At 43.0% G+C, this 20,238-nt stretch overlaps 1 protein-coding gene across 4 annotated transcripts in view; it reads left to right on the top strand.

Annotated features, from left to right (window-relative positions):
• Positions 1-20,238, top strand: part of DGCR2 (DiGeorge syndrome critical region gene 2) — a gene marked incomplete at both ends in the record, with an annotated part of 74,053 nt that overhangs the window by 13,939 nt on the left and 39,876 nt on the right. For 2 of the 4 annotated variants that reach the window (XM_084244916.1, XM_084244917.1), the window contains one exon: positions 13,906-14,028. The exons of the other annotated variants lie outside the window; for them this stretch is intronic. In XM_084244916.1, coding sequence (XP_084101042.1) covers positions 13,906-14,028 — 123 coding nt within the window. The remainder of the gene's footprint in view (positions 1-13,905; positions 14,029-20,238) is intronic. 4 annotated transcript variants of the gene reach the window in all.

The raw sequence follows: 20,238 nt of genomic DNA, 5'->3' as shown, positions 1-20,238 counted from the left end.
CTTTGGCTATTCGGGGTTTTTGGTGATTCCATATGAATTTCATCAGTAATTGTTCTATTTCTTTGAAGAATGACATTGAAATTTTGATTGGAATAGCATTGAATCTGTATATTGCTTTTGGTAGGATGGCCATTTTAATAATGTTTATTCTTCCAATCCATGAGCAGGGGATGTCTTTCCATTTCTTTGTGTCTTTTTCTATTTCTTTTAACAGTGTTTTACAGTTTTCTTTGTATAGGTCCTTTACCTCTTTTTTTAGATTTATTCCCAAGTATTTGATTACTATTACCCTTTTTTTACATAGTTTTTGGTGTTTTGAATCAAAATCTTGATTTTCATTTTAAACTATGTGAAATGAAATCTTCAGACTGTAAATGTTGCCTTTCAGCATTCTTTAAAGAGGTGCATTAATGATAATGTGTGCCTTCGTGACGGAGCTTCCTGTAGGGCCTGCAAGTGGGCACTAGAGTTTGAACAGACAGATTTCTTCTGTGGGAGGAGTCAGGGGCAGATCTCCCTGCCATTGGCTTCACCTTCCCCTCAGTCTCCATTCAGGATGTCTCAGATTTACAGTCTGCTTTCCTGCAGGAGTTCTTCATTCAGTTTTAATATTATCCTATGACTTTAAAAATCCCTCCAGGTCTTGCAGGCATATGCTTGTGAGGGTAGAGACCTCATCATTTTTCCTCTAATGGGGCCAGTACTGACTCAGGATTGTTGACTGGGTCCAAAGAACAAGGTTTAGTGTTGCTGTTGTTTTGAATTTTTAGAATTGTAAAAAAAATACAAAATTCCATCTTGGCCATTTATAAGTGAATAATAGTGTTCACTCTGTGTACCTTGTTATGCAAGAGGCTGGAAATTTTTCATCTTGCAAAACTGAAACTCATTATCCAATGAGTAGAATTCCTACTTTCCTCCAGCCCCTGGCAACCACAATTCAATTTTCTGTTTCTAAGACTGACCACTTGAGATGTCTCGTATACATGGAATCATGTAGTATTTGGTGTTTTTTTTTTTTTTTTTTGTGACTGGTTTATTTCACTGAGCGTAATTTTTTTTTAAAAGATTTATTTTTTTTTATGCAAGAGCTGGGGTACAGGCCTGAGGTGCGGGAGGGTGAGAGGATTCACCAGAGACAGAGCAGGGAACAGAATAAGCAGACAACTAAAATACACTGCTGAGGAGAGCAGCGGGCGCAACAGGAGAGGTCTGCTGTGCCATGTGGGATTCTCGCACGCTGGCTGGGATCGAACCGCACTGTAGAGGCTGCTGACAGCTTCACAGCACTGCGCTCAACCCGCTGCGCCACCAGGGAGGCCCACTTAGTGTAATGTTTTATTTTTTTTTATTTTTAAAAAGATTTATTTATTTAAACAAGCACTGGTTACAGTCAGAAGCGCGGGAGGGTGAGAGAATTCACCAGAGCCAGAGCGGGGAGCAGAGCAGGCAGAAGGACTGAAGTACATTGCTGAGGGGAGCAGCGGGCAGGAGGAGAGGTCTGCGGAGGCTCCATGTGGGACCCTCGCCCGTCGGCCAGGGATCGAACCGGCGCTGCAGGTGTTGTGGACAGCTTCACAGCACGGCGTTCAACTGCCTGCACCACCCGGGGAGGCCCAACAAAATGTTTTAACGGCTCGTCATGTTGTAGCATATGACAGAACTTCCCTTTTTTTTTAGATTGAATAAATAGTCCATTGTGTGGGGCCTCCCCGGTGGCGCAGCGGTTGAGCGCTGGGTTGCGAAGCTGCCCGCAGCCTCTGCGGCGCCGGTTCGATCCCCGGCTTCTCCCCGGCCACCGGAGGAGGGTCCCACATGGCGCGCAGACCTCTCATGCCGCCCGCTGCTCCCCTCAGCAGTGTACTTCGGTCCTTCTGCCTGCTCTGCTCCCTGCTCTGGCTCTGGTGAATTCTCTCACCCTCCTGAGCTTCCGACTGTACCCAGTGCATGTATAAACAAAAAACAAACAAACAAATAAATAAATAAAAACATGCCTCTATAAAAAAAAAATAGTCCATTGTGTGACTATACCATATTTTCCTTATCCATTTATCTGTGATGGTCATTTAAGTTGCTTCCACCTCTTAGCTATTGTGAACTATGCTGCAGTGAGTATGGGTGTACATGTAACTCTTTGAGGTCCTGTTTTCATTTCTTTTGCCTATATACCCAGAAGTGGGATTGCTGGATCACTATGGTAATTCTCGTTTTTTGAGGAATCTCCAAGCTGTTTTCCATGGTGACTTTACCACTTTACAATCCCACCAATTGTGCATAAAGGTTTCATTTTTCTCCCTGTTCTTACCAACACTGGTTATTTTCTTTTTCTTTTTCCTTTTTTTTTTTTTTTTTTTTGACAGTGAACATCCTAATGGGTATGAGGTGGTATCTTGTGATTTTAATTTACATTTCCCTGATGACCGTGATGATGATCATCTTTTCATGTTCTTGTTGGTCATTCGTACATTTTCTTTGGGAAGATGTTTGTCTTCTTTATTCACTTTAAAATTGGATTATTTGGAATTTTATGGTTGATGGATTGTATTTTTGTATTTAGTTATTTGTGTATTCTAAATGCTAACCCCTTCTCAGATATTTGAAAATATTTTCCCTTTTTATAAATTGCCTTTTCACTCTTTTTTTTTTTTTAAGTTTGATATAGTCCCCTCTGTCTGTCCTTGCTTTTGTTGCCCATGCTTTTAATGTCATATCCAAGGGGTCATTGCTAAATCCTGTGGCGGGCTTCCCCAGTGGCGCAGCGGTTGAGCACTGGGCTGTGAAGCTGCCCACAGCCTCTGCAGCGCCAGTTCAATCCCCGGCCGCAGGCAAGGGTCCCACATGGCCCGCAGACCTTACCTGCTGCGCCCACTGCTCCCCTCAGCAGTGTACTTCGGTCCTTCTGCCTGTTCTGTTCCCCGCTCTGGCTCTGGTGAATTCTCTCACCCTCCCCTGCTTCTGACTGTACCCAGTGCTTGTATAAATAAATAAATAAATCTTTAAAAACAATGGTTAAAAAAAAATCCTGTGGCATGAACCTTTTTTACTTTGTTTTCTCCTAGGATTTTTTTTTTTTAAAGATTTATTTATTTATTTATGCATACAAGAGCTGGGGCACAGGCCAGAGATGCAGGGGGGGGGTGTGTGTGTGTGAGAGGATTCACCAGAGACAGAGTGGGGAACAGACAGGCAGACTGACCGAAATACACTGCTGAGGGGAGCAGGGGGCGAGTCAGGAGAGGTCTGCTGCGCCATGTGGGTTGCTCCCTGGCCGGCCGAACTCATGCTGCAGAGGCTTTGGATTGCTTCATAGTGCTGAGACTTAACCCCTTGAACCACCAGGGAGGTCCCCTTTATAGCATTTTTTCTTGCATGCCTTGTATTTTGTTGCATGTAAGCACTCTGGCATGTTTTCTGCTACAATAGTCTTTCCGTTTAAGTCTTTGATGTGTTTTGAGTTAATTTTTATAACTGATAGGAATGGTTTGAGATTCACTATTTATTGAGAGATTATAATTTCTCCATTGAATTCTTTGCACTTTGTCAGAAATCAATTGATTACACTTGTGTGTATTCTATCCCAATGATCTGTGTGTATTTACTGAGCTTTTGATCAAAGGAGTTTACAAGTTTGAAGGAGTCTAGTTTGTCAGCCTTTTCCTTTATGTTACATTTTCTGTGTTTGTACAAAATCTTGCCTACCCCCGGGTTGTGAAGATCTGTGTCCTTGCTAGACTTTGAGATCTTGTATATGATTGTGGACTTCACACAACTAGCACAGAACCTGGCCCCTATGAGACTTGAGTCTGTGTTAATTAGAAGAAGCTAATGTTTGTTTTTAGTATTTAAATATAACAATGTATTTAAGGCACTTGATACACTACCTGGCACTTGTAAAATGAACATTCAAGTCCTTGATTTTCTACAGCTATTGTTTCTCCAGATGAATTGAGTATCCCATACTGTGTAGTCATGAAAATGTGGTGTGAGGGGTGAAACTGCTGTTACATGTTGTATCCAGTTTGAGATGGCTGTTACTGTAATTCTACCCCTTCCTCTTGCCCTGGTCTTATTCCCAAATACATACGTCTCTTCCCTTCACTAATCAAAACACCCATAAAGTAGGAACTGATTGCAAGCTGCTCTGCTTTTGAAGTGTTGTTCCTTTAATTGAAATGCTTTGCAAACCTGCCTTTCCTTTCTTTCATTTTCTTCAGTCACATCTTCCCTACGGCTCCCTCCTTTTCTTCTAGGATAACTTATTTTAAGCAGGGCCTTGCCCCCCTAAGGAGAAGCAGGAGGGCTGGGCTTGGCAGCTGAGCTAGTGTCTGGTTGTAGTTTTTGAGGATAGAAGTTAGCAGGTGATGGTTTCTACATCTCCTGGATGTAGAAAATGCTTGTTATTCATGAGAAATAAACACTAAAATTTTGGGGCCTTGTCACTTTGTTCTGCTGTGGCATTCTTTAGCAACAACCTTGTGACTCCTTACCTGATTGGAAACAGTGACTGACACTGTTCCTGAGATCGGCAGCCTTACCCTGTCTGCTGGCACAGCAGAGCAGTCACCTGCTTGTCATTGCCTGGCAGGTGGGTATGGGGGTGGGATGCAAGCAGGGAGAGATGATCTCCTTTCCCATGTGGAGAGCTGACTGAGGGTGGAGATGTAGCTTACTGGTCCTTCTCCTGTTCCAGGGATGATTTGGAAATGAGGCTTGTGGTCATAGCGACTGGGGAGCTACTGGCATCTGACTGGGGTTGGGGGGCAGGACATATTTCAAAACCACAGCAGGAGTGTTTTCATTTTAACAGCATTTTGGTTCATGCCTGGCTCTATAGGTCCCTGTCAGGCAGTCCTGGTCCCTTGAGGTCTCTGCGTGGCCAGCTTCCATGAGTACACTGCTTTTTTTGGTTGTAATGGAAAATGAAAATTTTGGACCCAGACCTCTGAGAGTGGATGAGTTAGTTATATCCCAAATAAGAACGCATGAGGGACATGCTGACGGTGAATATGGGTAAAAGAGCCCAGAGCCTGGCTTCTGGTTTCCATTCTGCTGCTGCCAACTTGACGTGGGACTTGGAGCAGGTGGGTCAGCCCTTCTGTGAAGTGTGCTGACATGACTAGGTGGGTATTTCAATAAATACAAGTCTCTGGCCTGCCTTTAAATTTTATTAATATAACTTCTAGTCCTTTTTTTTTTAAAAAGATTTATTTATTTATACAAGCGCTGGGTATAGTCAGAAGCGCGGGAGGGTGAAAGAATTCACCAGAGCCAGAGCGGGGAACAGGCAGACTGACGAAATAGACTGCTGAGGGGAGCAGCGGGCACGGCAGGAGAGGTCTGTTGCACCATGTGGGACCCTCGCCAGCGGCTGGGGATCTAACCGGCACTGCAGAGGCTGTGGGCAGCTTCACAGCCCAGTGCTCAGCCGCTGCGCCACCAGGGGAGGCCTAAGTCCTTTAGTTTTCTATGAGCTGCACATGTCTCACTCTCTCTTGAACGCTTAGCCCTTGTGTATGAGAATCTTGGGACCAGCTTCTCTCCCAGCTCCTTGTAGCTTGATATCCAGATGCTAGTGTCTTTTTTGCTGCTGCCTTGATACCCGCTAGAGCACAGAGACACCCAGGCCTCCAGTTAACAGCAGCCTTATCTGGGCTTCACTGCTGAGACCTAGCGGGAGACTATGCTGTGAAAGTTCCTGGTCCCATCTCCCATTTACCCTTCCCCGTGTGGGTCCCTCTGAGGGTATCTGCCTCTTCAGAGGGCTTTAAGAATCTTCCCAGAGGATGGAATAGTGAATCTATTCAGCACCCAAGTGCTGTGTTAGTCGATTTTTCTTTTGGACCTTGTTACCACCCTGAATGTCAGGAGGGCATGGCAGGATAGGGGCGATTGTCTCCATATTCCACAGATGAAGGAATGAAGCTCTGTGAGGTTGAGTAGGTGTTAGTGTCACAGCTTCACTGCAGTCCAGGAACTAAGACCTGTTGGTTCATTTTGGGAAAGGTCTGTAGGACCTCTTTCAAAGCTGATCACCCCACCCATGGTGCAAGGTAGATTCAGGGGCAGGGAGCTTACAGGCCTGCTGGTATTGTAAAGTGACAGCCACTGGGGAAGGGCCAGAGGATCTACAGCAACATCTGAGGCAGGGGTCCTAAGAACCTGAGTTGAAGTGGGGCAAGGCTGGTGATCCTTTGCCTAATTCAAGGGCAAATGGCGCTGCGAACACTCTAGAGGAGGCAGGGCGTTTGTAATATAGTTTGGTGTGGAATACTCTCCCATGGGCTGCAGCAAATGCCTAGTGGTGTGTTTCCTTACCTCCTCGTTCTACCCTTTATGACTATTCTCTGTCTTGCTGTAGCTGGTGTTTTGAGGAAGCTCTCCTTCACTGCCAGCAGCAGCCATTCCTGGAGCTGAGTGCATCTCTTGAAGCCATGTGGTCCTGAAGTACCTTTTATTTTCTTTTCGCATTGTGTTTTGACTACGCCGAGGCCTTCTTTCCAGGGTCCAGCCCTATTCTACTTATCCAAACTGGGCCTTTTGCCTTGGTCCTTCATCTTGGTCTCTTGTGCCCATACTGAGGCCTAGTCCATGCCCCTATTTTTACCTTTTTACCTCAGGCACGGAAGCCCACTTAGCAGGGATGTCTGCCCTTTATTTCGTAGTTTAGCTGTCTATGATGTTGCTGGTGGTCACTCCCTTCTTGAAATGTCCAGAGAAGAGATGACTGACTCAACTTGATGTGATCAAGTTTTTTTGCTGGAGGTTTTTTTTAGTAGGAGTAAGGAAAAGCACTACTAGGCATTTACTATTGAAACAACTAGTTCCATGATGGCTGGAGAGGACCCAGGAGCTCACGGGATCCATTTTCTTAGAGCTGTCACAGTTACTTGGATAGCAGGGTCCAGCCAGCCCTTATTTTCAGATCCTCTGCAGCTGGATTTGAATGTGGTGCTGGATAAATGTCCATGTCCAACATTGTCTTTGTAGAGGCAGAATGAGAATCCATGGGAAAGCTGCTGGGAAGTAGCTGTCAGTGTGCTCTGAGGGGAACATTTGAGCACAGTGGTGGAGGCTGCACTGTCCGCTCGGGAAGCAGGCCCCTCCTGGTCTCTGGGTGGGCACTACAGCAGGGGGTGGAGTGCTGTGCCTGAGCATCTCAGTCCATTGATAGAGACTACCAGGGTGTGTTGTGAGCAGTGGGAGATGATGGAGTAGAATTCACTATTGCTTTTCTTTGCTGGTAAATTTTTGATTTTTCTGGGCCGTGTAACTGTGGCCACCTGTGTTTCCATGCGATCTTCCTCTATTTCTTTGTGGAGAAATCAATTCCAAACAATTTTGGCAGTATACTAAATTTCAGCAATTGAGACAGCTCAGTTTACATACTTTAAAATGAGTTCAAGGCTTGCCAACAAAGAAGAGATTAAATCTAGAAAAGAATCTGTATTGTAGGGACTTTTAAATTTATGGGGTGTGTATCCTCTTGTTACCACACATTGCCTAGTTTAAAGCAGTAGTCTGCTAGTGTGGCTGGGGTTTGGGGGTTTTCTCTTTCTCTTTCTCAGAGAACATAGTGACACTTCCAGAGGTTACTTGACTTGTGGTTGATGGCTAATGGGCTGTGTGCCTGAGATTTTTTCTCTTTTCAAAGGATTTTTTTAAATTGGTGAAATACATGTAACATAATTGGTGGTGAAAAACATGTAACATAACATTGACTACTTTAAACATGTTTAAGTGTACACTTCAGTAATGGTAAGTACATTGACAGTGTTATATAAGTACCACCACTATCCATTTCTTTCTTTTTTTTTTTTTTTAAAGTGATTATTTTTTTTATTTATACAAGCACTGGGTACAGTCAGAAGCGCGGGATGGTGAGAGAATTCACCAGAGCCAGAGCGGGGAGCAGAGCAGGCAGACTGACGAAATACACTGCTGAGGGGAGCAGCGGGCATGGCAGGAAAGGTCTGTCACACCATGTGGGATCCTTGCCGGCGGCCAGGGATCAAACCGGCGCTGCAGAGGCTGCGGGCAGCTTCACAGCCCAGTGCTCAACCACTGCACCACCAGGGGAGGCCCCCCCCCTTTTTTTAAAAAAAAAATGTGACTACATGTATCAGTGGCTCATTCCTTTATGTTGCTGAGTGGTAGCCAGTTGTTGGCTATACTGCAATTCTGGCCATTCATTGTGTTGATAGACTTTTAGGTTGTTTCCAACTTTAACTGTTACAAATAAAATTACTCTAAATAAGTCTTGGTGTGGACATGTACTTTTATTTTACTTGGGTGAAACCTCAGTGCAATGACTGGGGTGTGGTGGGTATAGAGTCAGTTTTTTTAGAAACTGTCAAATTGGTATTTTGTGGGTTTTTTTTTTAAATACTTTTTAAGTTTATTAGGTTTATTAGGAAAGGGAGAAAGAAGAAGAGATACACCTACATAGTCACTGGTGGGCAGGAGAGCTGCAGCTCCTGTTTTGCTGAAACTGTCAAGTTATTTTCTCAAGTAGTTATACCATTTTGCTTTCTCACTGGAAATGCATGAGTTTCAATTACTTCACATGCTTGTCAACAGTTGGTTTCATCATCTTTTTAATTTTAGCCATTCTAATGAGTATGTAATGCTATTTCATTATGGCTTTAATTTGCGTTTCCTTATTGACTAATGATGTTGAGCATCTTCTTACTTAATTTGCCATCTGTATACCTTCGTTGGTCAAGTGTCCATTAAAATCATTTATCCATTTGAAAAATTATGTGTTGCTTTCTAATTATTGAAATCCTAACTGTTGAAGTCCAGTTTATCAACTTTTTCTCTTATGGATTTTGTTTGTGGGGGGGGTGCTGTATGCATATACGCTTACATGTATATATGTATACACACACATATACATATGTGTGTGTAGTTATATGTATGAAATCTTTGCCCTACTCAAGGTCACAAAGATTTTCTTCTACAAGTTATATAATTTTAGGTTTTACATTTAGGTCTCTGATGTACTTTATTTTATTTTATTTTTTTTTTATAGAGGCATGCTTTATTTATTTGTTTGCTGGTCTGTTTGTTTGTTTTGTTTATACATGCACTGGGTACAGTCAGAAGCGCGGGAGGGTGAGAGAATTCACCAGAGCCAGAGCGGGGAGCAGAGCAGGCAGAAGGACCGAAGTACACTGCTGAGGGGAGCAGCGGGCGGCAGGAGAGGTCTGCGCGCCATGTGGGACCCTCCTCCGGTGGCCGGGGAGCAGCCGGGGATCGAACCGGCGCCGCAGAGGCCGCGGGCAGCTTCGCAACCCAGCGCTCAACCGCTGCGCCACCGGGGAGGCCCTCTGATGTACTTTAATTTTTAGTACAAGGAATGTATCAAAGTTCTTTTCTTATAAATGGCTGTCTAGTTGGTGCGTTTCCATCTGTGGAAGTACTGTTCTAGCGAATTGACTTTACCTTTGTCATAAATTAGTTGCCCACATGTGTAGACCTATTTTTGGACTCTAATTTGGTGCCATGGATCTAAAGAATGTCTTGACATCATGCCACACTGCCTTAAAGATTACTGTAAGTCTTGAAGTCAGGTATGTTAATCCTCCAACTTTGTTCATCCTTTTCAGAATTGCCTTGGGTATTATAAGTACTTGCATTTCCATATGAATTCTAGAGTTAGTTTGTTAACTTCCGTAAAAAGGTCTGCTGAAATATCGACTGGGATTACATTGAATCTATACTTGATCTTATCCAAAAGGCTGAGGAGCGATAACTGAATCTGTACATGAATTTGGGTAGAATTGGTATCTTAATACTGAGCTTACTGATCCATGAATATTTTGTATTTTCCAGTAGGTTTAGGTCTTTAAATTTTTTTCTCAGCAATATTCTGTAATTTTCAGGGCATAGGACTTGCACATTTGCCCTCAGATTTTTCCCAATGCACTTGCTATTTTATGGTGCTTTTATGATGGTAATTTTTAAATATTTGAACTAGAGTTTGTATATTATTTGTATTTTTTTCCTTCCTTAAATATTTGGTAAGCTTTCAGTGAAGTCATTTAGGCCTGGAATTTTCTTTGTGTAAAGATTTTTTAACTTTATAAGCTATAGGACTCTTCAAGTTACTGGATTCTTTTTGAGAGAATTTTGTGCCTTTCAAGGAATGTGTCCATTTCACTTGTCAAACTTATTGATATAAACTTGTTTATATTACTTGCTTATTATTCTCTCTTTGTCATCTATAGTAATTCTTTTTGTCATCTATAGTGATGACACCCCTCTTCTGATAGTGATATTTTGTATTCTTTAATATTATTTTTTCCCGATTAGTCTGGCTAAAGGTTTACTGTTACTGCTTTAAAAAAAAAAACAAACCAAAAAACAGAAACACCACCTTTCATTTTTATTATTTTCCTGTTTTACCAGTTTCTACTCTGGTATTTATTACTTCTTTTCTATTGCTTACTTTGGTTTAATTTGCCCTTCTTTTCTAAGCCGAGGTTATTGAGACCTTATCTGATATAGGAACTTAGTGCTATATATTTGCCTTAATTAAATTCCGTAAGTTTTTATTAATTTTAAATGCTTTCAATAATTTGCCTTTTCATTTCTTTTTTTTTTTTTGACCCATGAGTTATTTAGGTAGACGTGTGTCAGTTCCCATGCAATTGGGGGATTTTCCTCGTATCTTTCTGTTGGTTTTTAATTCATACTTTGTATGATTTGAATTAATGTAAACTTTTTGAGAATTCATTGTAAATTTACGGAGAATTACTTTGTGGCTCATATTATTATTTATTATAGTAAATGTTATGTGTGTATTTGAAAAGTATGTATTTTGCTGTTTGGGGATAGAAAAGTCTATAAATGTTGATTAAATTCAGTTAGTTGTTAGTGTTACTCAAGTTGTCTATGTCTTTGCTGATTTTTTCTGTCTGCTTGTTCTATCATTTGAGAGGGGATCGAAATTTGGCTATGATGTCAAGTTGTGTATTAGTGGTAGCAGTTTTTCCTTCATATTTTGAAGATGTGCTATAGATGCAAAACAGTATTACTATATATAAAATATATATTTTGTATATAATAATATGTAGTTTTATATATATATAGCTTATAAAAATAAACTTCACAAAGTGGTGTACATGTCTGCAGCCTGGAGATGTTCCTGAGACAATGAGGCTCACCTCTCATGTTTCATAACTAACTCTTGGGTTCGCTGTCCTTCATGTCTGATGTTCATTGTCTGGAAAACCATGGTTTTCTTACATATATACCTTTTCTGGTTGTTTTAGGTGGACAGTTAAATTTGTCCCTATAACTCTATTTTGGTCAAAAACCTTTATAAAATATACAATACAGTGAATATTTCATGAATGTTGGGTACTTTATAAAGACTTCCTTTAATCTTAGATTGTATTGCTTTACCACAGTGTGAGGTAGTAGGTGGAGACACGGTAGTGCTGAATTCAGAATTGCTTCTTTTCCCGTGGAGGATATATATCTGATCCTGGGGAAGGGTATGTGGAATTGAGGCTGTGCTTGCGTCTGACCCTACTGCACACACAGCACTCTGAAAAGGCTCTCCTGAATGTGCTGATGCTGTGACATACTTCCACTCATGGGGCTCATGGTGGTATGGGGTAGTGACTGGAGGACAGCTCAGGCGCAGCTTCCACCTCTGCCTGATTTGGTAGATTCATCTTCCTTGATAAATTAGAGTGATGATGGGCTCTAATTACTTGGGGACACAAATGGACAGGATTCAAGTATAGGAATTGTTCCTGTTTCTTTCTGAATTTAAGTATAATGATTCCAGGAGAAGGAATTCAACTGAGGGAGCAGATACAGCGGCACCACGTCTGTTTTCCTTCCTGTGTCATCAGCTCGGTGTACAAGACTCCATCCCTCACACTTCAGTGTTTTCTTTAGCTCCAAGGTGTAGGTATTTATCAGCTGTCATCTCAGTTCAGGAGTCTGCAGACTTTTTCCTGGAGACCCAGAGAGTAAATATTTTCAATTTTTAGCAGACTTTGTACTCTTTCTCGCAACCTTCTCTGGGTTGTAGTATCTTGAAAACATCCACAGACAATGCATATTTGTGGCTGTATTCCAATAAAACTTTACTGGGAAAAAACCAATGGGAAGGGCAGGATTTGGTTTGTGGGCTGTAATTTGCTGACCCCTGCCTCATTTTAAGTCCTTATTTTGCTTAGTTATATGATATTTTTGTGTGATCCTTCTATTCTAATTGTTCTCAGAAAGCATCACTAATTATACCTTGCTTAAAACAAATTTTGATACTTACTGGCTCTCTGTTATTAAGAACCACCTTACTCTCGATCCAGGGCAGCAAAGGAGCACAAAAACTGGCCAGGGATAGTGCCCAAATGTACACAATTGCAAGACTACTCAGGTTCAAAGAACAATAATAATGGGATTTATTTAACAAACCAGGCAAACACAAAGAGTCACCGAGGCCAAAAATGGCCATTTCCTTCACCCAAAGCCATGTCCAGTGTTTTAGTCCTAGTTTAAAGTCCTGAACGCAAACACTCCCAAGATGGTGTCTTCCCACCACTGAGTGCCTGGAGTACGTGGCAGCCAGACCGTAGGCTGGGATCCAACTTAGAAAGACGGCAGGAGACACAACAGGAGACTCTCATAGAGTTGCCGAGATGCCCCAGCACTGCAGCAGGCAAAGGACCCAGCAAACAGCTACACTGTTCACGTAGCCCAGCGAGGTGCCCACTTTCGGGTCTTCTCCTTCCCTGCTGGGCTGTAACAGCAACAAAACCAGAAACAGTTTCGGTTACTCAGCTCCTTGCAAAGCCTCCAAACTTTTTCTCTCTGAGTTTGGCTGCTGGAAACCTCTCCACATTCTTCAGAGGCCCACAACAGCTTTCTGGAAGATCGGCATGGTGGGGGCAGAAATCGCTGACCCCGGAATCCCTGAAGATACATGAACGCTGAAATCTTGAATGCTGAATCCCGAACACTGAATCCTGGGTGCTGTTTCTGCAGTCCCTTATATGTATTCTCAGAGTGTTCACCCCAACAGATACTTTGTTCACCTTTTCCCAGGGGCTATCTATCCTCACCTGCACTCCTCTCCAGGGGCACCACCTGTAATAGTGTGGCTTCAGCCACTGGTTACACTCTCAAAGCCTCCATCCACAATCTGACCCTTCTTGTGTTTCTGATCCAGTGATCCAGTGTCAAGGGAATTCCACACAGACTACTTGGTGTGTTCTCCTGTGTTATTTCCTTAGGCTCTGCTTTTCTAGAATGCTCGTCCCTTTACCTTATATATAACTTCTAAAACCATTGACCTGCGTGTTTTAGCATTTTGGTTGAGTGCACCTGTTGTGGCCACCTCTTTTTGCTTTTTGTCAGAAACTAAGCGTGTATGTTTGTGTGTGTGTGTGTTCCTTCTGTTTCATCTGCAGTCCAGTTCGGAGTCCTGCCCAGGGCAGAAATGTTTGGGGTGTGTGCGTGCACAAAAATCAGCGCCTTGTGTAACAGACCTCTCCTGACTCGCACACTGCTCTCCTCAGCAGTGTATTTCAGTCAGTCTGCCTGTTCTGTTCCCCACTCTGTCTCTGGTGAATCCTCTCACCAACCATACCTCTGGCCTGTACCCCAGTTCTTGTATGCATAGATAAATAAATCTTAAAAAAAAAAAAAAAAAGAAAACCTTAAAAAAAAAAAATCAGTGCCTTGGGGGTGTGTAGCATTTATAACAGCTCTTGGCAAGTCCTTCTTGGGGCATGTGTACAGGCCTGTGAGGAGGCGGGCTGCGGGCAGGCTGCCTGGCTTTCAGCCCACGCTCATGGGGCTGGGAGATGTCAATCCTGGCCACCCAAGGTCTCTGCTGCTGCTTTTGCTGCTTCCTCAACAGCCTCTTGCCCTTTGGTTCCACAGAGCTGCGGTGCAACCCTGGGCAGTTTGCCTGTCGCAGTGGCGCCATCCAGTGCATCCCCCTCCCCTGGCAGTGTGACGGCTGGGTGACTTGTGAGGATGAGAGCGACGAAGCCGACTGTCCAGGTGAGTGTGTCGGGCAGGTGGACACACATGGTCCCGGCATTTTTTTTTTCAGAGCTGCGTGACTTTCCCATGAGAAGGAGATGGTATCCACTGGTAATCTGCATCTATGTGCTGGAAGCTGATTTGTAACTGACTTTCTTCCCTCTTTCCATCTTTTTAAAAACAGATGCCCAGTACAGGTAGGTCCCAGAACTTGCATCAGGGCTATGGTAAAGCAGGAGAGGCACCTAAGATGCAACATCTGGGGACCTGCTGGCCCCCACAGTGAGCCCCCCTGAAGCGTGGTGCCATCATGCCTCTCGCCTCTGCTCTTCCCCTGGACCGGCTCTGGAGGTAGCCCTTTTGAGATCATGGGATCCTTGGCTGGGATCCTGACAAGGGACATTGAAATTGACCTTTGCTCTGCCTGCCCTCCCTGCATACCCAGTCACTAGTAATCTTCTACTCAGGGTTTTCTCTTTAAGATATGTGCTAGAGACAATGCAGATGCCACAGAAAATGTAATAAATCACTGGTTCTCCACCTGGTTTCTGACCCAGTACCCACAGGAGTTTGCATACTCTGTGGGTAATATTGACTATATTCTCAACTTGGTTTGGGGTTGTAGGTGTGTCTTGCATTTATATGCAGGCGCGCGCGTGTGTGTGTGTGTGTGTGTGTGTGTGTAAAGCCCCTAAGATAAAGGTGTGTCTTACTGCAGCATGAGGATCAGAGACCTAAACTCCTTAGGCTGATATTCAAATTTCCTTAGAGTGTGGCTTGGTTCTACTTTGCCAGCCTTACCTGTCACTGTTTCCCTTTCAGTGGTTTGACTCATGTGGACTGGTTCCTGTGCCCACCCCAGTAAAAATTTCCTAGGTGCATGCTTCCTTTATGCCTTTCTCTTTCCCTGGCAACCCCTTGATCTATTTCAGTATGGACCATCCTTCAAGGCTTGGTTTAGAAGATACCACAGAGGGTGTCTCTGGGCTCTTAAGACGGGGTTGGCTTCTGCCTGCACCTGCTCTGCCCTGTCTGCCAGTATCTAGAACTGCTGGTAATTCTTGCATTACTTGTTCCCATGTGTGTGATCTCTCCTTGCAGACTGAACTCTCAGCTACCCAAGGGCAGAAAACCTGTCCTCTTCCTCTGTGGGACCTGGCCTAGGACAGGGGTCCTTCTCAACATTCAGTAAAGTGGAGGGGGAGTGTGGTAATTCCTGTAAGCCTGGTGCTACAAAAAAGAAACCAACAAAAAACAAAACCAAAAAACAGTTCTAACCAGGAGACTTGGGTAGGGCATGAAATAAGTGACATTTGACTGTGGAACATATCTTTGAGTGAGCTCTAAATAAGAAGTAGGGGTGGTCTGGTCAGACTGTATTTGGCTGTCAGAGTGGGTATTTAGAGGGGACCTCTCTTAATTGTGCCTTGAGCCTGCCCTTTCATTGCATCATATGTGTCTCTGCCTTTGCAAATGAGAGTTTGAATGATGGAAGCTGGGTCTCCTGGAGCTCTGGGACAACTTTAAATGTGGGGGCCAACCTGGTCCTTCCTTGGGTTACAGCCCAAAAACTGAACTTCTCAGTGCTTGGAATGCAGGTGCTCTGTGTAGGTCAACCTGGGGCCACTCCCCTGGTCTGACTTGGCGCCAACCTCCTAGAGCATATTTTGGACAGTTCTGGGCTTGTTGTGAAATGGAAGCCTGCTTCCTTGCTATTCTCAGAGTGCCTTTTGGCTTAGCTTTTAAGGTTCTATGTAATAATTATCCTGTTGTAAATACTGAAAACAATGCTAGTCGCTTGCATGGTTCATCCTGCTCATCTATCTGAAGGCAGGGACTAGGCTAGATTTGGATTTCTGATCATATGGCTCAGCATAGAGGGGGTACCTCTCAGGGCTTGCATGTTGGCTTGAAGTTATTTAGGTTGCTGTATTTTTCTTCCCAGACCAAAAAAATAAAATCTATTCTTTAGGAGCCCAGAGTTCTGAATGGATGGTGTGCCCTACGCTTTGAGAAGGAGGGCATAATGGTGACAGCAGTGCAAACTCATCAAGGCCTGCCAGGCCCTATTGAACCTCTGACTCCTTATGGCTTCCCCTTGGCTCCTGGCATCATGCCTGTCTTGTGGTAGAGTGCCCTGCCTTGTTGCCATGGGATATGCAGGTTGATGGATGATTGTTCTTAAAGCTGGAATGCTGAGAAATTTAAGTATCAAAATATATAAATATATTTTTTTTCAATTCCCTGAATTAATAACTGTTGAGACTTTTTCATATTTATTTCTAGTTCATTTTAAAAGTAATTTTTAAAATTATGGATATAGTTCAAATTCTCATTAACTTTCCTCCCATCACAAAAAAAGAAGAAGAAAAATCTTTGTGTGCAGGGAGGGGCTGCAGATGTTGTTAGCTGTTAAAACACACTTTACATGTGGGAAAGACACATGTCTAGATGTGAGGAGAAATGGGAGACCCTAGCCATGCTTGGTCTGGGTTGCTTTTGAACATGGACTTCAGAACTTCTGTGGTGACTGCAGGAGATTATTTCATTGCAGTAAATGAGCATGAAAGATATGAAATCACAGAGATAAAGAAAATGGGGCAAGATTAACAGGAGACCAGTGATTTTGACATTTTTGGAAGTAGAAAATGGATGGTGTCCAAGGTATAGTCTGGGGATTCAGAACCATTCCCTGTATTTCAGAGGCTGGAGCTATAAACTCACACACATCCTGCCCCAGGCTTCTGGATATCGTTCAGTGCATAAGATCATTCCTAGAAATTTGGAAGATCTTGTCTGCTACTCCCTTCAGCAGCGTGTTTCCGTCTGTCTGCCTGTTCTGCTCCCTGCTCTGTCTCTGGTGAATCCTCTTACCCTCCCACGCCTCTGACCTGTATCCCAGTTCTTGTATAAAAATAAATAAATCTTAAAAAGAAAAAAAAAGAAATTTGGAAGGTGGGAGGAAGACAGTGGTGTAGGAGACACTGGTGTGGGTAAGTGGGCTTAGACCAAACTGAGTATTAGTCTTGGCCTCCACACCCCCCCACTGTCTAGCTATCTCAGGGTTGCAGAGCAACTGTGGTACCGGCAGCTTTTTCTGCAGTTTTTTCACTTATGGATGGTAAGAGTGGTTTTTGGACTCTTTCCTTTCCCTACAACTGCAGAAGTGAAATTGACTGGCCAGAGGTGGCTCACTTAAATTTTTTGTTCCTACTCTAAACTTCTCAGTTATTTTGAAAGTTCCTAATTCCCTGTGTAAAGCCTCTTTTTGTTTGAAATACCAAGCAATATCAAAGAATGGAATCATCTTTTATACAAATGAGAATTAACAAAAAGTAAAATCTTTAGTGGAGAAACATCTACAACTCTTGATTTATTAAAGATGAATGAATAAAGACAGGTTATTCTTGCCTAGGAAAACTCAATATGGTATAGCCTGTTCTTCCATGTTAATCTGTGGATTCGGTGTATCTTCAATCTAATCCCCCAAAGGGTTTTTTTGTTTTTGTTTTTTTCCAAAATATGACAAATCAGTTCTAAAATGTTTGAAAGGATAAAGTTTTGATATTGTTAGGGCATTTTTAAAGATAATAGGAAGTGAGCACATGCCCTGCCAGTATCAGGGCATTACGATTGGCTCAGAGAAACGCAAATTGGCCAGTGGGACAGAAGCGCTGCCAGAAACATACCTGCGGGATTTGCTGTATGGCAGAGGTGGAATTCCATATCCTTGGGCAAAGGATTGTTCAGTACATAGCGCTGTTAAATGCTGGGAGAAGAATGCAGTTGGATCCTTAGTACAAGATACAGAAAAATCAGTTTCAGGGCCTCCCCGGTGGCGCAGCGGTTGAGCACTGGGTTGCGAAGCCTCTGCGGCCTCTGCAGCGCCAGTTCGATCCCCGGCTGCTCCCCGGCCACCGGAGGAGGGTCCCGCATGGCGCGCAGACCTCTCCTGCCGCCCGCTGCTCCCCTCAGCAGTGTACTTCGGTCCTTCTTCCTGCTCTGCTCCCCGCTCTGGCTCTGGTGAATTCTCTCACCCTCCCGTGCTTCTGACTGTACCCAGTGCATGTATAAACAAACAAACAAATAAATAAATAAATAAAAATTCATGCCTCTTTAAAAAAAATAAACTATAAAAAAAAAAAAAGAAAATCAGTTTCAGATTACGTAAAGAAAGTTCCTAGGAGGCAGTATAGGGAGATTATCTTTATAACCTTGATGGAAAGGTGCTTTTATTTAAATTCACACAAAAAATGTTAACTCTAAAATAAAAATAACCAGTTTTACCAGATTAAAACTAAGACCTTTCCTTTATCAAAAGGCACCAATAAAAACCGTGAACAGACAAACTACAGAGCGGGAAAATATTTGCCACATATTTGGCCTATAAAAGATTATAATCTCCAGCATATATAAAGAGCTCCTACAAATGGACAAAAGACATAGGCATTTCACAGAAATATTAACAGGAATGGTTATTAAACTTAAAAAGATATTCAGCTTCCTTAGTATTCTAAGACTACATTGAGATGCCATTTTATAGATAATTAGGTTCTACAAAATTAAGATGCCTGACAAAGCTAGGTGTTGAAAGGATGTGGATAGTGTGGACATCCTGTCTGATGCTAGTGAGAAGGATAAATTGATACATCTAATATCTTGCATTGGTATTCTCTTGCAAAACTGAACATTCTATATTCTGTAATCCAGGATTTCCTTTTGGGAACACTTAGGGACAGCTATATAGCTCTTTTACTAATACACTTTTGCTAAATATCTTTGATGAGTGTTATTGATCAGCAACAGCACATGAATTATAGATTCATGCATCCATATGAGTGAACATTAAAAATGGAGTGTAGATGATAAAGGCAAGTTGCTAAATGTACATACACAATAAAGACAAACCAAACTAACCGATATCTTATTTACAGGTACATACATGTATGTAAATTAAAAGAAAAAATGGCAAAACAATGATACACAAAATTTGCATAGCTGATTCCTTCCAGGTGTTGAGATAGTCGCTTAACACTGGGAGAAACAAACATGTAGATTCAGCCCTACAGCTGTGATTTTGAGCTTCGAGGTAGGATACTGGTGGGTGTTCACAACTATATTTTATAATTAGGCCTTGTAGCTCACATAAGTGTTGCATATATAACCATGGGCTTCTACACATGGGCCTGCTGGAGAGAGAACAACAGGAAGTGAGCTAGTTTACCAAGCACAACCCCTAAAAAGCTTGAAGCTGCTAAATACCAAGGGTGGTTGGCACTGGCATGGAATAGGGATTTGTGGGATCTTCTTTCGCTGCCCTACTCCCGTCTTCACTGTACATAGTTGGTGACTCCTTCTAGCAGAAAAGGTTTATTTTCTAGACCTACAATATCCAGTGTAGTAACCACTAGTGTCTAATGGGTATACTGAGGACTTTAAATGTGGCTGTTTTGAACTAAGATGTGCTGCAATGTGAAGTACACTTTATTTATTTTAAAGATTTATTTATTTATTTATACAAGCACTGGGTACAGTCAGAAGCACAGGAGGGTGAGAGAATTCACCAGAGCCAGAGCGGGGAGCAGAGCAGGCAGAAGGACCGAAGTACACTGCTGAGGGGAGCAGCGGGCGGCAGGAGAGGTCTGTGCGCCATGTGGGACCCTCACCCGGCACTTGGGGATCAAACCGGCGCTGCAGAGGCTGCAGGCAGCTTCGCAACCCAGCGCTCAACCGCTGTGCCACCAGGGAGGCCCACACTTTATTTATTTTTAAAGTACACATTGACGTCAAAGGCTTATTAATGCCCCCAAATGATAAAACATCTTCATTAATGCTTCTTTGTATTAATTACATATTGAGATAGTATTTTGAATGCATCGTTTTAAATAAAATTAAAATTAATTTTATCTCACTGAAATGTGGTTTGAATTGCATTTCTGTAAGATAGCACTTGGACTTAATATCTGCAAAATGAGAGATCCTAGTCGTAACAGGAGCCCTGCAGAGACATGGGTGTGACTGGCTTTATTGAGGTCCGCTTTAGCATCCAGGCTTGATGGCCAGCCATGGTGTGAGATGTAGGCAAAGATACGTGATACACAGGGATCTAGAGCTCAGTGCACAGCCTGTGGGCCAACCCCTGGGGCTCCATTGGTGGTGGCAGCACCCAGGAAATGTCAGCCCATTCTCCCGCTGCTTTGGCAAGCATCAGGCCCCTGAAACCCACCT

The sequence above is a fragment of the Talpa europaea genome (assembly GCF_964194135.1).
Source record: "Talpa europaea genome assembly, chromosome: 10".
Lineage (NCBI taxonomy): Eukaryota > Metazoa > Chordata > Mammalia > Eulipotyphla > Talpidae > Talpa > Talpa europaea.
Note: the sequence above shows the minus strand (reverse complement) of the source record. Positions and strands in the feature narration are given on the sequence as shown.